Below are 22,612 nucleotides of genomic sequence, written 5' to 3' on the forward strand. Positions count from 1 at the left end.
CAATACATACAGTAAAACTGCCTTAGTTTTGAGGTCAAGTACAGGGAGACCCAATTAAAAATCCCATGAATATTGACCTTCTAAGGCGTGGCAGTGGCTCAGGAAGTAGAGGCTACCTTGGATTCGACCGGTTCCTATACTGGCTGAGTGTCCTTGAGCAAGATACTGATTAGTGAACTCCTTCCGATGAGCAGGTCGGTGCCTATAGCACGGTTTCCTCTGCTTGTCGTGTGTGAATGGGGGAATGTGGAATACATTGTAAAGCCCTTTGAAGGAAGGCACTATACAAATGCAGTCCATTTACCATTTATATTCAGTCCATCCTAAGGAATGGAATTAGTGGTTTGGAGAATTGTGCTGCATCACGGACATGTATTGGCCTCTAATTTTCATCCTATGCACATACTGTACCAGGAAAGAGGAGCAGCTACTGTATTGTTCAAAGAAATATTTTCTGCAGACCAAATTAAATGTATTTTTGTAATGATAATTCTCATAATTACACATGGAGTAAGTATGTGTGCATATGTGTATAATATGTACGTGCATGCATGCGGTGCTGCATGCACGTACACACACACACACACACACACACACACACACACACACACACACACACGCACACACACACACACGCACACACACACACACACACACACACACACACACACACACACACACACACACACACACACACACACACACAGTGTGAGAGAGAGAGAGAGAGAGAGAGGCATAGAGGGGGATAGAGAACCACAGTGAGAAAAACAGAGAGAGGGGGAGCTCAAAACAGATTATTTACCTCCATGGGATAAACAGTGGGGGTGTATAAGATGGAACAAATTTGAATGACAAGGTGGCTGATTCCCTGTAATTGCTTTTGACTCAGTTCTTTGAACTGCCGCTGTGTTCGTCCCCAACATGTTTCTGGGCAAATGGTTATCTACTGCAAACTTGAGTGCATGTCGCTTTATTTCTCAGACAAATATCAAATCTATCTCCACCTTGCATTAGCTGCACCAGAATAAGATTTCCACTTGTGACTGGCATTAGGCACTAGAACAGATTTTAACATATTGCGATGGCGCTATTATATCTTCCCCACCTGCAACTGATTTGTGCTCTAGATTTTCTAGACACCACAGCGCTGTGCGCCGAGTTAGTGCTTAATATAAAGGTGTGTGAGGCGTAGTGAAATGAAAATCACATTTTTCACACTTTTACAGCATATCCGTGGTCATCATATATTTTCAATATTTCAAGATGACATCCAGAGATTCCAGACAGTGTTTTACTCATTTTAAACGTAATCAGCACGCTAAAATAATAAGAATATGTATCTGCAAACACTATGGTTGGGAATAAGCCACATAGTAGCAAACTTGTAAACGCGGATGTAGCGTGGGATACTAACGTCCCATAGCCTGATTGGTTCAGAAACACACAGGCTTCGCTTCAGACTGAAAATTCAAAATAGCGACATTAAAATGAGGTGTCGTGTAGTGCTATCAGAGGACTTTTCTCTCCGATTACTCACAAAACACACATAACATTGAAAATATTTGTTCACGAGCATTGATTGTTAGTATAATGTCATTTATAATATATGCATGGATGAATTAACGAATTAATTAATTGTTTAAAGCAGATGTTCTCGATTGATGGATTGCTAGATTTTCTCAATTGAGTTCACTTGTCATGAGAACATTGAGTACGGAACACAGGGTTCTTGCGTGCTTCACTAAGTACCACCTGTCAAGATTGAGACAGACATGAACTCAGTATTGGAGTCACAGCTGTTTTCTCTCAACATCCCCAACAGCCCAAATACCCCACCTCAACAACAACAGCTGGAACTGATCATATCCATCTCCTATTGACAGATCTGCTGGAAACGTCTTCCACTGTGCTTGTCAAAGTTGTTGTTTTTTTGTTTTGTTTTTAAGTGGATGTATCAAAAATGTCTGCTTTTTATTTACATTAAAGAGACAGGAACAAAGAGAGTAGTGTCTGTCTCTCCACAGACCATGTCAGCCCTGGCCACTCCCACTTCCCCTTCCATTCTGCAGTCCCATTCACTCACCTGTCTCCAACTCACTCGTCATTCCACCTGTGAACAATTCTTCAATCAACCTTCCCCCATAAAACTGGACTCATTGCAAACATTCAGTTGTCAGTTCATAGTTTGATGTTGTCGATGCAAGTTCCTGTATTCCCTTTTGTTCCTGTTTAATGGCTATACTATTCATTGCTGTTTCCGGCGTTCCTGAGATTTTCCCTGCATACTATTCCAGTGTAAGACTTGCCTTATTTTTGATGAAATCCTTAACATCTATTCTTGTCTGTGGTTACTCTGCATAATTGGGTTCAAAACACTCTGCGTCATAACGGCGGTGGCTCAGGGGTAGAGTGCCTGGATGGTAACCGCAAGGTTGCCAGTTCGAACAGTTCGGTTGCACACACCAAAAGCTGGACATAGGAGGGGCTATCGCCCCTTAAAAATACATTTTGGTTGAGCATTTATTGGGTGTGCTACAGGTGTGCTATGGGATTCTTTGGACCTCATCTCGAAAACATGGACTCTGACTCTAGAACTATCTCAACCAATCGAACAACAGGAATGTAGGCTATTTCTTGTTTTGGTGGTGGAACACATTATATTACTTTGTTGCTGCTAAAAGTATTGCATCATAGGCCTATTATATTGGAACAGACTTACTTCTGTAATAGGTTACCCCAACACTGAAAATTAATCACAGTTTTGCACGAATGAGGTTTTCCCCCCAAACTAAGTACAAGAATACTTTTTTTTCTTTTACAATTTTCATCATTTGCTTGCTGTCCTGGTGCAACTAAGAGATGCACCTCTGGTAGACAGATTAGCCTGAAACAAATGAGAAGAATTTGATCTGCATGTCTTGACAGATTTACAAGAAATATGTCATTGTGTCTGCCAATGCCTGGCAAAACTTTCAACCAGCATCCATTGAACAACTTCACTAGGTTCTTCCTCACTGTCTCAGTGAGTGTCAGCCTGTAGTTGAGAAGCAGTTGTACTCTGATTTTAACTACCACAGGTGACTAACAACTTGACATTCCCTGTCAAAATTCTCTTCTCTTTCAAATCCCATAGGGACAACTGACATTGCTTCATTACCAGTTACTTTTCCTCCCGTGTGTGGCCAAGTCTATGGTATCTTTATGAAGAAAATTGTTCCGTACAAACTTTCAGGACAATTCAATGTGTTGTCTTTGTGTGACTTCATCGTCATACATGTCTGTAGGATAAATTTAACCCATTCTGACCTGAGATCAGATTCTAAAAATTTCTTTTACATCCTGACAGTTTTCTGAAAAAGCTATGTTTCTATGTCAGTCGTTCTTCGATTTTTCAAAAATAGCAGACCTACAAGCTCGTAGCGCGCCACTCGGTGGCGCGCTATGAGCTTGTAGATCTTCTATTTTTCAATAGCTAAAGCATGACATGATGCTAACACCAAAAGGGGTTCCCGCCCAAAATTTAAGCCACACCATATATTTCATTATAATGAATTCCTACTCAAATTCATAGTAGATTTCATAGGATTAACAACCGGCTATCTGACGGACTCGACACCGGGCACTGCACTCCCTGTGGGGGTGTGGAACGTGTATTTAATTAATTTGAAGTCGGTGGGGCGAACTGTTCTCGAGTTACGTGGATTACAGACGTACACACGCATGTACAGAAAATTGGTGCATTTATAGATAGATGAATTAGTATCATAGCAGGAAGTGAGGAAGATGCCTAATTTCTTTCCAATGTGGCTGCTTGGAGAGCCGAACCCTGCAACGCGTGGCATTATTATGTATAAAGTACTGTTATTGTACAGACTGGACTGGACAGACTGATGATAGTTCTGATAGGCAAACATTGTGTAATTTAACACGTGTGCCTGTGTTTTGTTTTGATCATGTTGATGTGAAGCCATAGTAATTAATTCTCCAGACACACATTCACATCTCTCCAAAACAGTACTGATAGCCTGCAGGGGGGGCGTAATTTCTGTTTTTGTTTGTGAAATTAATTTGAGAGGAAGTATGGCACTTTGTTTTGTTTTGAAATTGTCTGGCATTGGGTTCATTCCATGGATGTGGTTAATTTATTCTGTTTTCCTCATTTTCATTGTGGCGCTATGGGTACATCCACACCACAGTAGGATTTATTTTATTTGTATTTCTCTTGTGGGTAAACCAAGGATTACTGTTTTGTTTTCATTGTGGGGATTTACAGGTGGTATGGGATCTATAATATTGAATTAGTTTTGTGGTAAAACACAAAGTTGCATTTTTATCTATTTTCCCTGTAGGATTTGTAATGCATAACTAATATAATCTATACTACTTTAAAATATTACTTATAATAATAATGAATTGCATTTTTATAGCGCTCAAAGCGCTTTCATTCATACATTATACTGTATAAGTAACATTTTAAAGTCACACAGAACATCATCTGTTATCATTGAGTGGCATATACAGTATTTGTTTTCAAATGTGACATAAAAGTGTGCTGTCACAAACGAGTTCTGCTTTAATCACTTTGACGTTTGGTGCCTTACTCAAGGGGACTTTGGCAGAGTTGTTTTGCACTGGAGCTGCAATAGCAGCCAGTTGACATGTGGAATGTACTGTCCCAGTTACTTCCTATAGCTCCAGGGCCAGGCCACCTGCCACCCCTTTCACAACGATTGTGTTGAACAAAGCCTTTATCATCTTCCAGGAAATTAAACTTTTGTATAAATATACTATCACAAAAAAACAAAAAGGAAGCTGGCACTAAGCGATCCACTTTCCAGCCTGTTGAATGTGTGTTCCTGATTGTCTCTCCAGGGGTCCCACGCGTGGCCCTCACAGTGGGCGGGGAGGACTGCCTGCGCGCCGGAGACACCTGCTCCAGCGACGATACATGCAGCCCGCGCCTCCGCACCCTGCGGCAGTGTGTGGCGGGAGACGGCAGTGTGAAGCTGGGGCCCGGGGCCCGCAACCAGTGCGAGAATGCCATGATGGCTCTCATGTCCACTCCACTGCATGGCTGCCAATGTAAACGAGGCATGAAGAGGGAGAAGAACTGCCTGAGCATTTACTGGAGCCTTCACCAGTCGGTGCTGCACGGTGAGATGTTCAAATCGGCACATTAGACACGCATGGCACACACACGGGCACACACACAGGCACACACACGGGCAATGGATGAATCCACGGAGGGATGCCCTGGGCACAGCCATAGCTGAGGTGGCGCATTAATCTAAAATCTTTTAATCAACCGACCCCCAGTTTTGTCTTAATTAGTCCACAGGCCTCCCATAACATAAGGGTTATACTAGGCCTGTAAGTCAATCATTTTGATTGGAACCCACCCGTAAAGGTCCCCCAAACCCCACTTTGAGAACCACTGTAATAATAGACAATACCCCCAAAAGTCTGTCAGAGTCCCAGATAACTAGAATGAAAACGAGCAGTATTCTGGATTCCCTCTGGGTTCCCATTGAGAACTAACTGTATACAGTACACTGTACTACAGTATGTACATATTCATGATTCCTTGTTCACAATGTGCAATCGGGCAGAAAACATTCAGCTTTGGGAAAATATCCCTGGTATTAGAGGAAAGACGTGAGACACATAGCACCTAAGGAGAGCTGCACACTCTCACACAATGCGTGTGGTGCTGGGCGCAAATCCCCTTAGATAAGGAAGGAAAAAAAATGCATACCCCCACACACTTTTCTCTGCTTTATTTTCAGCTTAGGTGTGCAGTAGTTTGCATTTTTTCTTCTAAAGTCACATAGCCACTGGCTTTTCCCCCAAGACTAAGGACCTGCTTATATGTTGTGTTGGTAAATCACCTAGGTACAGTAGGTGACAGCACAAGGTGAATACGTACATGGAAAAGTTGCAGCGTGGGATGTCATGCTAAATCCCTCTTCCAGCCAATATCACTTCCTTCATTTCCTCCTAATTTCTCACCAAACAACAAATGTTACTTGTTTCAAATCATATTTCACAACACTTAACCCATTTAGACCTGAGGCCGATAAAGAAATGCCTTCTAAATCCTGACTTAAATCCTGAAATACTTACAAAAGATTTATGTTGCTCTATTGCACATAGCAACAACTACCCCAAGAAAGGCAACCAGGCCTTTGGCCACAAGGTGGCACTCAAAGTGTTAAGCTTTATCTCCTCCAACTTGTTTGTCAAAATGGTCTTTTGTGCTGCTGGAATCAATGTGTGCGACAGACACACATTGGCACTGGAAAACATTAAACAGCTGAACAATGTGTGTCTGAATACACAATCAAGGTGGTATCTTACGTTGACAGGACTCAACCTGGTGGAGAACTACCCCTATGAGCCAGAGGAGAGGGGATCGGACTATGTGCGACTGGCCTCCATTGCGGCAGGTGAGCTACAAATTAGATTCTGCACTGAGATCTATAGTTGCTTTGATTAAAGGACCATTTTCAACCTAGGTATAGCCTATATATGCTCACTAATCCTCATTCCTCACTAATGCTCATTATAAGATGGTACCATTTTTGTCTAAGCTATTTCTGGAAAGTTAGCGTGCTGTAATAGAAGTCATTTTTCTCACATTAGTAAAAGAAATGTTTGAAATGACTGCCTACCGATGATGTCACTGAACTGTCCACAGCCCTCCTCTGAGACACAGAGTGAATGGACAAAACTCTGGGCGTATTGCATGGTTATGTCTTAGTCAAAGTGACATGGCTGTGGTCCACCCACCGTTCCATTAGCCACATTTAATATAAAATACCACAATATAGCAATTACATACATCTTTGATTCTTTTCTAATCAAGTGGTGTCCTCAGGATCCACTTATAGTTATCTAAGAATTGAATTTCACCTGGGCCTTCTTCCTAGGGCTATGCAATTAATCACATTTTCGATACAGTTACGATTTGGAAATACATACGGTAGACAATCAAGATAAAATTATCTTATTAAGATTATTGAACGGCATCGTAATGATGATCTCATGGGCTTTGTTATAAATCCAACAACCGTTTCCTTTACAGTGGTGTGCTTTCTCCCCTCCCTAAAAGCCCATCTCACTCTAACACCTGTTCATTAGAGTGAGAACGTGATTAACCACATGTTGTGCAACGAATAGCAACAATTGTTGAGTTTGTAGATCTGCTATTTTTTTGTTTGTTTTAATTGGCAAACATGATGTGCGTATAATGACATGCCCAGAATAGGGCTGCCAGGTTACACGTGTTAAAAGACTATCCTCACATGATTATGTGGTTTGCTGCTGTGCCCCGACCCCAACCTTTTTTTAATTTAATGTATATATGTTATTGGAGATCCACACGCTATACAGGGATTATGATTTAAACATGAAGGAGGAGTTGATATTGCTAAGTAGAGAAACAACAGCTTTATTCAGAGAGAAGGAAATTGGACAATGAAATGGCATAGTGGGCGGAGAGCATAACAGCAGCTTCTCTAGCTGCGCCCCCAGCAGTGCTCCTGATGCACTTAATAATAATATATTTTAGGATTGTTCAAATGTGTGCGATGCGCGTACCGTAGTTATTCCTCTACTCGTTTACGCACAGTTCATTTGCTATCTTGTTATGACAGGCTTACTACAAATCATGACGTTTCAATCAAGTTCAATACATGCATGACATTTCCAAAGTCAGTGAGCAATCATGTTTAATAATCTTGATCTCTGTATTTGACCAAAATAATTGCGAGGATTTCTTAAAAAAAAAATCATAATGGTGCAGCTCGATTTATTTCCTGTGTCCCTACTTCATGGTTGCATAAATACAACTTTTAATCCTGTTTGATTATTGATTTATTATTAATTCCATTATTCATCTCATACTATTTTTGAACTAAATTAAATTAATGAATTAATTACACATTGTTATGATCGTAAACAAGGCATATAAGGGGCCACCTGCATAGTGTTACCAGGGAAGGAGACTGCTCGGCCAAAATACTGAATCAGGGTCATCTGATTTCATTTGAATCCTCATATCCTCTTGGAACTCTGTATTTAGCTTTCACCAACTTTCAGATCAGACTATGGCAACTCAGTCCATTTTCTTTTCTTTTTTTTTTCTTTTTTTTTGTTGTTGTGGCTTTCGCCTTTATTTTATATTTGTATGGAGGGACAGACGGTAGGCTGACAGGAAATGGGGAGAGAGATGGGGAGCTGACATGCAGTAAAGGCCGTCGGGATCGGGAGTCAAACCCGCGGCACACTGCCAGACTGGATTACCAGCCAAGGTGCCTGGACCACTGAGCCACGGCCCAGGCCCGCAGTCCATTTTCTTTCATTACTTTCTTTGATTCAAAATTTCATCTCATTAATTTCTTTCATTTTCAGTATAGACCACACACACACTTTTCAAAATGAAACAAATGGTTCAACAAAGCATCTCAGTTTACTGTAAAGTGTCAGTACAAATTGGTGTCACTGCAGTGCACTTTAACATTCAGCACGTACATCAGCCCAAGAAGTATTCTGGGTACAGGTTGGATGAGCGACTCAGGAGATGGGTTCATACACAGGAGACGTTGGGTTTGAGAAGTGGATTTAGAAAGTGTTTGATGAGCAGCACCCTTCTTGCTTCTTCTGTCTTTCCTGTAAGCATGTGGAAGAGCCCAGGCTGCTATGTGGCACTGTTAGGCCTGTTAGGATTAATTACCTATTTACTTTAAAGCACCTGGAAGCCTGAGAGAGGTGGAAGAGGGAGAACAGGTGTTGTGTATGTATGTTTTTAATGCTTTGTTTCCTAATGTGGGGTACTGTTTGCTTGTTTTGTTTTATGTTTTTATGTGGGGACTGCGGATGAGAATTAGTATTTTAGCATTTATGTAATGTCCATTAATATACATTGTCTTGTCTAAATAAACAAATAAAGTGAAGTAAAGGTAGCAAAGAGAGAGGGGTGGAAGAGGGAGAACAGGTGGGGGGAGAGAGGGAGACATACTGGAGAGGATCAGAGAGAGGGAGGGAGACAGAGTAAGAGATAGATGGAGTGAACGAGAGAGAGAGAGAGACGAGTTGTTTACTCAAAACAAAAAATATATTTTCTCCTGTTGAAGCTCTTTAAAATAGCGAGGCACAGGGCTTTTTTGGCTTGTTTGTTTTGTTTGTGAATAATTTTCAGTTTGTTGTTTTTGTTCAGCGAGGACAAGTAGTTGTTTTTGTCCCAGTGGTTAATTATCACTCCGAATACGCATAGATGAGATGGGATGCTGTGTTCAAACTTAAATGATGACTATGATTAGGAAAGAAGGCGTTGGTGCATGACATGAAGTATAATGATAGCCATCCTGACACGCACGTGCAAACAATGAAGCATCATGGAGATGGAAAGGAGGGATACCACCCATCCAAACATCTTAATAATTCACTATAGCCTATTTGCCAACAGTAGAAAATCACATCGAAAATAGCCGATCTACAAGCTCACAACAAGCTCACAGCCTCACATTGCACGCTTTGATGCCTAAAACTCAGTATTGTTATACGCATGGCATAACTCAGGGTTTATAGTGTGTTCACTTCTGGGAAAGTAATGTGATTGTACTGTTATGTGTAAATGATGAGAATGAGGGTGTAAAGTAATGTGATTGTACTGTTATGTGTAAATGATGAGAATGAGTAAAGTAATGTGATTGTACTGTTATGTGTAAATGATGAGAATGAGGGTGTAAAGTAATGTGATTGTACTGTTATGTGTAAATGATGAGAATAAGGGTGTAAAGTAATGTGATTGTACTGTTATGTGTAAATGATGAGAATGAGTAAAGTAATGTGATTGTACTGTTATGTGTAACTGATGAGAATGAGGGTGTAAAGTAATGTGATTGTACTGTTATGTGTAACTGATGAGAATGAGGGTGTAAAGTAATGTGATTGTACTGTTATGTGTAACTGATGAGAATGAGGGTGTAAAGTAATGTGATTGTACTGTTATGTGTAAATGATGAGAATGAGGGTAAAGTAATGTGATTGTACTGTTATGTGTAAATGATGAGAATGAGTAAAGTAATGTGATTGTACTGTTATGTGTAAATGATGAGAATGAGGGTAAAGTAATGTGATTGTACTGTTATGTGTAAATGATGAGAATGAGGGTAAAGTAATGTGATTGTACTGTTATGTGTAAATGATGAGAATGAGGGTAAAGTAATGTGATTGTACTGTTATGTGTAAATGATGAGAATGAGTAAAGTAATGTGATTGTACTGTTATGTGTAACTGATGAGAATGAGGGTGTAAAGTAATGTGATTGTACTGTTATGTGTAACTGATGAGAATGAGGGTGTAAAGTAATGTGATTGTACTGTTATGTGTAACTGATGAGAATGAGGGTGTAAAGTAATGTGATTGTACTGTTATGTGTAAATTATGAGAATGAGGGTGTAAAGTAATGTGATTGTACTGTTATGTGTAACTGATGAGAATGAGGGTGTAAAGTAATGTGATTGTACTGTTATGTGTAAATGATGAGAATGAGGGTGTAAAGTAATGTGATTGTACTGTTATGTGTAACTGATGAGAATGAGGGTGTAAAGTAATGTGATTGTACTGTTATGTGTAACTGATGAGAATGAGGGTGTAAAGTAATGTGATTGTACTGTTATGTGTAAATGATGAGAATGAGTAAAGTAATGTGATTGTACTGTTATGTGTAAATGATGAGAATGAGGGTAAAGTAATGTGATTGTACTGTTATGTGTAAATGATGAGAATGAGTAAAGTAATGTGATTGTACTGTTATGTGTAACTGATGAGAATGAGGGTGTAAAGTAATGTGATTGTACTGTTATGTGTAAATGATGAGAATGAGTAAAGTAATGTGATTGTACTGTTATGTGTAAATGATGAGAATGAGGGTGTAAAGTAATGTGATTGTACTGTTATGTGTAAATGATGAGAATGAGGGTAAAGTAATGTGATTGTACTGTTATGTGTAACTGATGAGAATGAGGGTGTAAAGTAATGTGATTGTACTGTTATGTGTAACTGATGAGAATGAGGGTGTAAAGTAATGTGATTGTACTGTTATGTGTAACTGATGAGAATGAGGGTGTAAAGTAATGTGATTGTACTGTTATGTGTAAATGATGAGAATGAGGGTGTAAAGTAATGTGATTGTACTGTTATGTGTAACTGATGAGAATGAGGGTGTAAAGTAATGTGATTGTACTGTTATGTGTAACTGATGAGAATGAGGGTGTAAAGTAATGTGATTGTACTGTTATGTGTAAATGATGAGAATGAGGGTGTAAAGTAATGTGATTGTACTGTTATGTGTAAATGATGAGAATGAGGGTGTAAAGTAATGTGATTGTACTGTTATGTGTAAATGATGAGAATGAGGGTGTAAAGTAATGTGATTGTACTGTTATGTGTAAATGATGAGAATGAGGGTGTAAAGTAATGTGATTGTACTGTTATGTGTAAATGATGAGAATGAGGGTGTAAAGACAACGAAAATCTAATCAAAAGGCAATTGTAAAATAAGGTTTTAATGTGGGCTTTTTTCTTGAAATGTTCAGAAGCACCAATGCACACAGAAACGGGTACAATACACCATGTTTGTTGAAAGGTAATTAACACCAGTTTTGTGAGAGAGACAAAAGAGACATTTTTGAAGAAAATATCTATATGTTTTACTCTGACAACTGCTGCCATGATCAGTATTGTATTGCTAGTAAGTCCTCTGTCATGCATGCATATCTCAATTCATCCTTTCAACATTTGGCAGAACTTGCATTTCTTTTGTGGAAACAGCTTACATACATAATGACAGGATGTATTTACTCAAAACATTGTCTGGATTCAAACTGAATGTTTGAATAAAGTAATTAAAGTTACTAGACCTGTACGTGCCCGTCGGCTACCGGCCTACTTGAGAACGATGCAACTTGGGAACCTAATAATACCCGTTGTCAACTTGTCATAGCACCCGTTTTAACTGTCTGTCTGTGTCCCACATGGAGTTCTCTGTCTCTGCCTCTGTGTGAAGAGGGCAAACTGGCTGACTGTGAAAAGTGGACTGTAAAGTAGTGGAACGAAGTAGGCTAATCAATTGTCAGGTGTGGGGTTGCCATGTCAAACAATTGGCTGAGGCAGAGGCTGGAAATTGCACAGGTGAGGGGATTTAGGCTGATTAGGCCCACTGGCAGAGCCTGGCCAGACCCTTTTGTGGTGGTGGGGGGGGGGGGGGGGGGGGGGGGCGCGAAACATGGCCAAAGCATTTCTGGGGGTCCCCAGCCAAAAACGTTGAGAACCCCTGCTTCAGATTGCGTGCGTGTTCGCAGAGATTTGTGGTAATCAATGACTGCACAACATGGGAGCTACCGGAGGCTATAGCGACTGATGCTAAAAACATCCAATGGACGGTAAATAAAATACTATTAATTCTGGATTAAGAGACTTTAAAGAAACCAGAGATTTCCCGGGTTGGCAAAAGAGGGTTTAAGCAATAAATATGCAGGTGTGGCATACATTGTGTTAAAGTTGTTGAGTAGATCTGAACTCAAGTGTGTACTTGACTACTTGTGTAATGACGAGTACACACTTGAGTTAACAGACTAGAGGTTCTCAGGGACACGGCATTAATAATAATACATGAATAAATAATAAACTGAGGATAATACTGTCTGGAACCGTATCCAATAGTAACCACTGAGACCTTCTCTGCACCTGCTAGTAGTGTGAAAACGGATGAACTTGAATTCACTACGTTCCACTTGTGGTTGGAGCAAAGCTGCTGCAGTAGTTCAACAAATGCCTTGTAAAAAAAAAGAGGGGACTTGTACAATGGGTACATCTGTACAACGCTGGTCTGAATTTTGACACCCAAAAGAGCTACATAGTAGTGCTTTGGGCCCCTAACAAGAAGATGTAGCATGCATGATTTATGATGCTCAAAAAATCCTCCTGGATGCTGCCACAGCTTTTGTGCCGCCTCTCTCTCCTGACCCAGTCATTCTCTGTGGAGTTCCACTGTTTGTTCGTGTAACTTCCAGAGTTAGGGCAGGGTGGCTGAGAACTCTCTCAGTTTACAAGTTGATGAAAAAATGATGAGGAAGGTTGGAGCGGGGGAGGGAGGGATGGATGAATGAATAGAAATACAGACTGAACATTGGTAGGATCCAGTTCAAAAGGTCAAATACGGCTATTCTGTCCCTGCACTTGTGGAAGTGTTGTGTAAACATCTACAGACACTATGTGATATCATCAACCATGTTACCACAAAACCACTGGCGCTTTGTGGCAATTTATGCGGAGGCCTGTGTAAACTCTCATAACAACACACTCGCATCCCCTTTGTGACTTCATGAACAGGCCGTGTATTTAAATGACCACTGGTCAGACTGAGGTTGCATTGAATTACTGCAGTGTGGCACCTTCACTGTTATGGTCTAATCATAAATTCCTCACACAGTATAGCATAGAGAGGTCAAAGTTGTTGTCCACGCTATGCATTCTGACAAGCGTGCTGCCAAAACAACAAAGATGTGATTAATGGTTGTTTTCCTATTTTTTCCCCCCCTTTTTTTAAACAGTATGTCTCCTTCAACTAGAAAAATGACCCCTTTCAAATATGAATGTCTAGGACCATTTTCAGGGGTCTTTCTTCTAGTAAACATAGAACATGTGTTAAATTTACAGTACAGGATTTGTGTCATTATCTTTCCTAACTAAGCACTGGGAGGTTGGTGTACATATAATTCGATTTTTTGGGGGGGTCTCCCTAGAGAGGTGGATAGTGACCAAGATATCCCCAGTTTGAATCCCCCATTCATAAGGAGTTAATGGTCTTACTCTCCCTCAGTAACAGATGCCCTTGAGCAAGTCACTTAACGACCAACCACTCCCGTGAATCCGCTTGTGTGAACAACAGCAAAATTGTGTTGTTGTGAATGTGTGCGAGTTACTGTACAGTATGAACATGAAAGATTAAGTCATTGAAAATGGGAATTCATGCACAGCAAACCTTCCCTAAATAAATATAACTTGGGGGGGGAAAACCCACAAGAGAGGGTTTCAGGTGAATAATCTGCACGTTCTCCTCTCCTGGGGCCACTCCGGGGCTGGATTGCATTTTGTCATCCTATGCCGGCAATTGCATCAGGCCTCTCTCTCTCTCTCTCTCTCTCTCTCTCTCTCTTGTCCTCCGTGCCAACCCATCCTCCTCCGCCACACGCCCACTAAGCAGCTAAGCTGGGAATAACCTATGCTTTGTGATGGGTTGTTAGCTTGCTCTCCGCTCCCATTCATATTTTATGTGACAGCTCGGCGAGAGCCACAGACACACACACACACACACACACACACACACACACACACATGCATTTTATAAACTAATGAGAGTGTCTGCCGTCTGCCAGGAGCATGCGGGTTCATCGCCACGATATATTGATTGGAAGATCTCACTAAATAAATAAATAAATAGAGCACGGGCATAATGATCAATTGGAAGATAATGTGGCATACAATGAAAGAGGAAGTAGGCTTGCCTGGCCCCCTGCAGAGAGATGGCTCCTCACGGGGAGGACATGGACCGATTCAGAGCCAAGAGGAGGGAAAGCAGGGTGAGAGGGATATGGATGGAGGAGTGAGAGAGGAGAGGGAGGGAATGGTGGAGTGAGAGAGGAGAGGGAGTGAATGAAAGCGGGGAGAGAGATATGGATGGAGGAGTGAGAGGAGAGGGAGTGAATGAAAGCGGGGAGAGAGGGATATGGATGGAGGAGTGAGAGAGGAGAGCGAGTGAATGAAAGCGGGGAGAGAGGGATATGGATGGAGGAGTGAGAGAGGAGAGGGAGTGAATGAAAGCGGGGAGAGAGGGATATGGATGGAGGAGTGAGAGAGGAGAGGGAGTGAATGAAAGCGGGGAGAGAGGGATATGGATGGAGGAGTGAGAGAGGAGAGGGAGTGAATGAAAGCGGGGAGAGAGGGATATGGATGGAGGAGTGAGAGAGGAGAGGGAGTGAATGAAAGCAAGGAGAGAGGGATATGGATGGAGGAGTGAGAGAGGAGAGGGAGTGAATGAAAGCGAGGAGAGACGGATATGGATGGAGGAGTGAGAGAGGAGAGGGAGTGAATGAAAGCTAGGAGAGAGGGATATGGATGGAGGAGTGAGAGAGGAGAGGGAGGGAATGGTGGAGTGAGAGAGGAGAGGAAGTGAATGAAAGCGGGGAGAGAGGGATATGGATAGAGGAGTGACAGGAGAGGGAGTGTGTGTGTGTGTGTGTGTGTGTGTGTGTGTGTGTGTGTGTGTGTGTGTGTGTGTGTGTGTGTGTGTGTGTGTGTGTGTGTGTGTGTGTGTGTGTGTGTGTGTGTGTGTGTGTGTGTGTGTGTGGCGCTCCTTTCGTGCCACGTCAAACCTTGACGTGTCACATGAACGTGTGGATTTTTTTATGCGTGCATGTGCATGTGCGTGTGCGTGCGCCCGTGCGTGCGAAAGAGAGAAGAGATTGAATACAGGTGCAAGGCATGATCTGAGAGAGAGAGAGGAGTTTAGTGTTATATGCCACATTTCCAGGGGGGTCTCTCCCAGGCTTTTTTTTCTTCAGTTTTTTCCAGTTTTGAAACAAAAGGCCTGTGGTCTCCAAGGCTACCGCTAGTTAGGCTCTGAGGTTCCAGTCCATCCCATCCGTCCACCACTTTGGTCCCAAACAAGATATCTTGAAAACTACATGCGGAATGCCATGGAACTTGCTCCCCAGAGACCTTTGTGACTTCATGGCCTTTTCTCTAGTGCCTCCCTTAGGCAATTTCTACTTTCAAGCAAGAGATCTCAAAATAGTTGGATTGTCATGACACTTGCTGAGTGCATTCATGCTTCCTACAGTAGAAGCCCCCCTAACTATAGCGACCCTCTAGCACCAGCCTCGGGCCAAATAAATGATTATCTATATCTTTTTTCATATAGAGTTGAGATGAGCTGGTATCATGCAGTAGCAGGATACTGGCTCAACTCGACTCTACTTTACTCAACTCTACTCACTTTATTTCATTTTCCACTATAGGACCAACTGATTGTATCTGGTTGACGATGATGCCCAGCCATAATGCAGAAAAGTCAAATCAAAATCTAATGCTAACATGAATGCTGTCTGGAAACTGTATAGTCAAACGCAAAACAGCTTCTGGTGGCATTTTAAGTAAGAAATAGGCCATGCAACTGCTCAATATTGACTCATTTCACATTACTGGTTTAAAACTTTGTTAACAGTATTTAGGAGATTCCATGCCCAGGCAAGAGGTGACCATGGAAACGGTGGTTAGTAAAAACAGAGATGTTGTGTGAGCGGTGACCACGCGGCGTGACATCATGTTGTAGTTTTCGGTGGTCACCTCTTCACCGAAAACTCAACTATGAATAGGCCTTAAGACCCAGCGCGCATGCTCTGAGCTGCGGTCCGCTCTAGATATTGTTTTTATTTATTTTTCCGCCTCTACCACTGGTTATTGGATATAACGAGATCAGATTACAATAAGAAAAGTGCTTTTCCGGAATTCACCTTTAAGGCAGTTTGTAATGGTCTTGTTGTGAGTTAAGGGAAACAGTTCAAACAGACCCCTGTTCTTTTTCCAGCACTCTTGCTCCACAAGAAACCAGCCTAATTAAATATTCACACATTAGGCTTAGGCTGAAACACATTCAGAGGTTTGACTCATTCAACATTTACCGCTCATTCATGTTCTATTCATTACATTGGGGCCCATTGCATATAAACATCATCTTGGTTTCCAAAACATAGAGAGAAAGAGCATGTTTTAAGTTCAGGGACAGAGACAGGAGAGAAAGAGAGAGATGGATAAGCAGTCAGTGTTCAGTGACTCCAATTAGGGCATTGGAATAATTTGCTAAACATTGATTCAGATTTGGTTCACTCAAACCACAAAGCAAGGATGAAGAAAATTCTACCTATTTTTTGTGTGTAAGTAGGGCACAGTATGACAGTCCCTAATTCAAACCAAGCCATAGGGGGTATAAGAATAATACATAACCTTCTGAAATTCACTGGCATTCCCCTTGGGCGAACTCATTACCAATTACGGAGTCAATTTTCATTTCTATGCTGATGATACCCAACTATATCTTCCTGTGGCCCCAGATGATCCCTGTGCTTTAGACCCGCTGTTGACCTGTCTATCTAGCATCAAATGTTGGATGAGTGAGAACTTTCTCAAGCTAAATGAGGATAAGACAGAAGTTCTCATAATCGGATCTAGCGAGCAGAAATAATCAATAATAAGCAGACTTGGCAACCTGACTGTAGAAAGTAACAGTACAAATACGGGGAAGCAGCTTTTTGCTTCTACGGGCCGTCGGCATGGAACAAGCTCCCACTGTACATTACTGCTTGTTTTTTAATGTCGTTGCCTTGCTTTTCTTTTATTCTCCATTGTTCTGTAAAGCACTTTGAGCTGCATTTCATGTCATGAAAGGTGCTATACAAATAAAGTTTTATTATTATTATTATTATTAAACATACATTAGCACAGGGGTTCTCAACCCGTGGGTCGCGACCCCTCAGGGGTGGCTGTAAAATGGAAATTAAGAGTTTACATAGTACGTGGTGCATGCATAAACTTTCCTTAATGATTGTATCTGGTTTCAGTATTCATTTATGATGTATTTTCTCTATTATTAAGGTTATTCTTGCAGTCAGTGTGTATTGGTGGTGGGGAGGGGGGCGGGGCGGGGGTCGTGAGACATGACCAAAGCATTTCCGGGAGTCCCTAGCCAAAAACGTTGAGAACCCCTGCATTAGCAGACACTTTGTGTCTTACTTGTATAACTGTGATGTGACAATAAAGATGATGAATCTGGTTCTCATGCTGTGTATTCAAACGACAATTGGTTCATTTGAGGCAATTTCTACTTTCAAGCAAGAGATCTCAAAATAGTTGGATTGTCATGACACTTGCTGAGTGCATTCCTACAGTAGAAGCCCCTCTAGCACCAGCCTCGGGCCAAATAAATTATTATCTTTGGTGCTTTGGTGCCCAGCCATAATGCAGAAAACTCAAATCAAAATCTAATGCTAACATGAATGCTGTCTGGAAACTGTATAGTCAAACGCAAAACAGCTTCTAGCCAAAAACTTTGAGAACCCCTGCATTAGCAGACACTTTGTGTCTTACTTGTATAACTGTGATGTGACAATAAAGATGATGAATCTGGTTCTCATGCTGTGTATTCAAACGACAATTGGTTCATTTGAGGTTGAACAGAATAATTGCTGTGTCTCTCATCATAAATTTCACACAGACAATTTAATTGTTTGAATGCAAATAATGCAAACATAGTGATAGTAGGCCTACATTTATAGTGATGTGGTGCTAGCAACAATACAACGCAACAGATACTGCACAGTGCACAGGGTAGAATGCAACACGGAATGACAAAAATAATAATCTTCAGTCAAATTGTTTAGAGGCTTCTTCAAACAAACGGGTACAGAAAGGTACAGAAAGAGAATCACGCACATGTGCCCCATTGTTGTGCAGATGTCTCCCGTATGCAGCCACTGAACAACTCTGGGATCTCCTGCTATAACTGCACAAACAAATCCATTATAGAACACAAGAATAACAAGAATACATATCGAAAATGTACATATACTGTACAGAGGAACACCAACAAGCCCTCGCCCCAAGGGCCTTGTAGTCTGAATTGACACAGTTTTGAAAATCCATCAGTTCAATTCATCAGTTAAATAAAATTGCCAAAGTAGAATAGTATGTAACCAAATTAACTATACAAGTGCAGTTAAAACAAACAAGGGTTTTAACTAGCTTCTGTACTATAGGGTTTAATACCGGGATCCTGGGATTCCGGGCCTCCCGGGTACAGGGCACGCAATTTCCCGCCCGGGAAATGGCTTCGGGACCCGTCGTCCCGGAGGTTGTTGTTTTTTCTTGTTAGAAATTACACTAAAGGAGTTTTCACACAGTGCGCGTTCTATCCCCTGATCTATGAGTGGTCAAATGTCCAATCTGAACCCTCATTTTTGGCTATTTTTTTATTCAAATGAGCCAAATCCGGGAAAAAATATACCCTATTCTGTACACAACAAATAACTAGTATTCTACTACAGTGCTGTATGTGTTATCCCTAGATGACGGATTCATAAATCATGAATTGTTTTTTAATCTCTAGTATAGCTTTTATCTCCTTGTTACTAGTATACTTGTATATGCTCTTATAATACATGGATGATTGAAATTATGTATTGTATAGTATATTCATACTGCACCCAAGATTAACCACTTTCAACTTGGTGTCTGTATTTTGGGCACATTGTCCCTATTATTCCTTTCATGGCGTGACTAAAAGGTTTAAGTGGTTAATATGCGGGTTGTTGTATGGTTTCTAATGTGGTTCATATTCAGGTCACATTTTGTGACATGCATGGTCAAAGGTTCACGCATAATTACTGTAGGTGCCAGCTCAGTTACTGTACTGTTGTTGCTGCACGTATATGAACCCAGGGGGGCATTTACACACATTATGATAAAACACGTGTAGTAGATTTACTTACTAGCCTGTAAATCTGAATGTCAGGACCTCTTTGACATCTTACTTACTTACTTACTTGCAGCTGAAGAGGACTGATTAGTGGGTCTCTGTATCCTAATTAAGGTAACAGGAGGTCAGAAGGATCACTCTAGTGCAGCTGTCCTTGCTCTGCTGACAATTTACAATTTAGGCATTTAGCAGACGCTCTAAATTCAGAGCGATTTACATTAAGCAAGAACAAAAAGCATGGCAATACGTCATATACATAGTAGTTGTCATGAATCATACAGTACTTAAGCTAAGAACTTAACAGTGATATATCTATATAATGAAACTATGCATAATAATAATAATAACTACATAAAATGCTATAAGTCTACATAAAATGCTATCTAAGTTACATACTGTAAGTTGACATTAGTATAGAGATCATTATGTTTCAGTGTAGAATAGATGTAGATGTGAAAAAAAAACGAGAGCCGCAGCCACACACATTTCGGCAGAAGCTGCCACTATGTTCCTTGAACTTGTTTTAGACAATAATTAACATGTTTTGTGTACTCTCTTTGCTGTGATACAGTATATTATGCCAATTAAGGGTTGATTGATGATATTGTGACCGAGCCCCATCTGTCTCCACACTGTCCTGGTGACATGTGCCATGCACAGGATTATGTTTATGTATACAATACATGACTATATGACTGTACTGTATACTCTGTACAGTTATTTTAATTACCCCATTTTATAGATATTTTACTTAAAGAATGCACCTTACGGCTGTTATTTTAACTGCCCCATTCCACTACTATTTTAACCATTATACCTTACTAGACCGGTGCCCGGCTGTAGAGCACAGAGTCAGTAACGATGGAAGTTGGAGCCGAGCCTGGGCAGGGGGCCCTGTCCAGAGCCCGGGCAGAGGGCCCTGTCCAGAGCCTGGGCAGGGGGCCCTGTCCAGAGCCTGGGCAGAGGCCCTGTCCAGAGCCTGGGCAGGGGGCCCTGTCCAGAGCCTGGGCAGGGGGCCCTGTCCAGAGCCCGGGCAGAGGCCCTGTCCAGAGCCCGGGCAGAGGCCCTGTCCAGAGCCTGGGCAGGGGGCCCTGTCCAGAGCCTGGGCAGAGGCCCTGTCCAGAGCCTGGGCAGGGGGCCCTGTCCAGAGCCTGGGCAGGGGGCCCTGTCCAGAGCCTGGGCAGGGGGCCCTGTCCAGAGCCCGGGCAGAGGGCCCTGTCCAGAGCCTGGGCAGGGGGCCCTGTCCAGAGCCTGGGCAGGGGGCCCTGTCCAGAGCCTGGGCAGGGGGCCCTGTCCAGAGCCCGGGCAGAGGCCTTTTGTGGCAGTTCTGGACAACCGTGGGTTCGACCAACTCGACATCGGGCACTGCCTGTGGGGGTGTGGAACACGTGTGTCGAATTTGATGTCGAAGGGGCGAACGGTTCTCGAGTTACGTGGATTACATACGTACAGACAGACGTACAGAGACATGGTACATGTATAGATAAGATGTATAAACAGGGCCATGCACTGCCCGCCGCCCATATATTGATAGCTGACCTGTTTTTCTGTTTCTTTCTCTACCTCTTTCTACCTTTCTTGAACTGCAATGATGGTGCTGTGAGAAATAATTTCACCTACTGTACTTTTTACAACAATGTGACAACAATAAAGTTGAGTTGAGTTTGCCCTTTTCTTTTTTTTACCACCTACCTACCCCAAAATCTGAATCACCTTTCATTGCCACATCATCAAACAATTACAGGAGGTAAAAGAGTCGGTGAAATTATTTTAGTGCAAGCTCTAGGGACTGAGAATAAAGAATAAAATAACAGAGTAAGTCAAATAAGAGGAAGGCACAGTCAACATAATATGCAAATTCCGGGAAACATGAGGTGCATGATAAAAAATAATAATGGCAATGGATAATAGCACAACAAAAGGCACAAATGCCTCTTGTGCAGGTGGACAATATATCCAGCATGTAAAAATAGCAGCAGGTACAAAGTCAGTTTCATGTCTTATGATTAAAGCGACAAGAAATTAGTAACAGCTAGACCATCAGTTATAATCACATCAAGTAGCAGCTTGGAGGTATACAATCATGGTTTCATGTGCATGATTAAAGTGGCATGGCATAAATGCGAAGCAGGAATGTATTCAGGGGACAAAGGCACTTCGGCAGTAGAGGTGTTACTGAGACCTTTTCATCATGTGTGTGGAGCCCTGTGTACTTGAAACCACTAGCACCGCCAATGTAAATGCTGACAGGCTCTCTCCTCGGCCTCCTGAAGTCCACGTTCAAGAATGAGGTTGTTCTCCTGGCACCATATACAGTGTCACAATAAAATGATTAATTTTGTAAATATATCCCATTGTTCATTTTCACCAGAGTCGGAAGTAACCACAGTCAACCGCTGCCTGGATGCAGCCAAGGCGTGCAACATTGACGAGACGTGTCAGAAGCTTCGGACGGAGTACGTGTCGTCGTGCATCCAGCCCTCGGCGCGCTCGGGGCCGTGCAACCGGCCCAAGTGCAACAAGGCCCTGAGGAAGTTCTTTGACCGCGTGCCACCGGACTACACCCATGAGCTGCTGTTCTGCCCGTGCACGGACACGGCATGTGCAGAGCGACGCCGGCAGACCATCGTGCCGGCCTGCTCGTACGAGGAGAAAGAGAAGCCCAACTGCCTGGCTCAACTCCGCGTCTGCAGGGCTGACTATGTTTGCAGGTACCGTAGGAGGGGGAGGGGTTTGTGATAGGGTCTACTGTCTACATCCATTCTGTCCGTCCGTCCGTCCGTCTGTCCATCCATCCATCCATCCCTCCGTCCATCATTTCATTCTTTAATTGCCATTAGATTTATCCATGACTGTTGCTCATAAGCTGATATATTATTGTACATTTTATCCACTATTGTGTGTGATGTGTGAAATTAATTTCTCTGGGGATAATTAGTGGAATTGTATTGAGAATCTCACAATGTGGGGCTGCTTTGTTTGCAAGACAGTATTGTTAAACCACATGTCATTTCTTTT

General features: G+C 42.0%; 1 protein-coding gene across 1 annotated transcript in view; it reads left to right on the top strand.

The window, feature by feature from the left end:
* The window catches only part of gfra4a (GDNF family receptor alpha 4a), a 169,938-nt gene that overhangs the window by 118,448 nt on the left and 28,878 nt on the right, over positions 1-22,612 (top strand). Inside the window, exons 2-4 of the mRNA XM_083792082.1 lie at positions 4,873-5,154; positions 6,366-6,446; positions 21,966-22,305. Coding sequence (XP_083648208.1) covers positions 4,873-5,154; positions 6,366-6,446; positions 21,966-22,305 — 703 coding nt within the window. The remainder of the gene's footprint in view (positions 1-4,872; positions 5,155-6,365; positions 6,447-21,965; positions 22,306-22,612) is intronic.

This window comes from Protomyctophum parallelum (genome assembly GCF_964188405.1).
Source record: "Protomyctophum parallelum genome assembly, chromosome: 20".
NCBI classification, from domain to species: domain Eukaryota; kingdom Metazoa; phylum Chordata; class Actinopteri; order Myctophiformes; family Myctophidae; genus Protomyctophum; species Protomyctophum parallelum.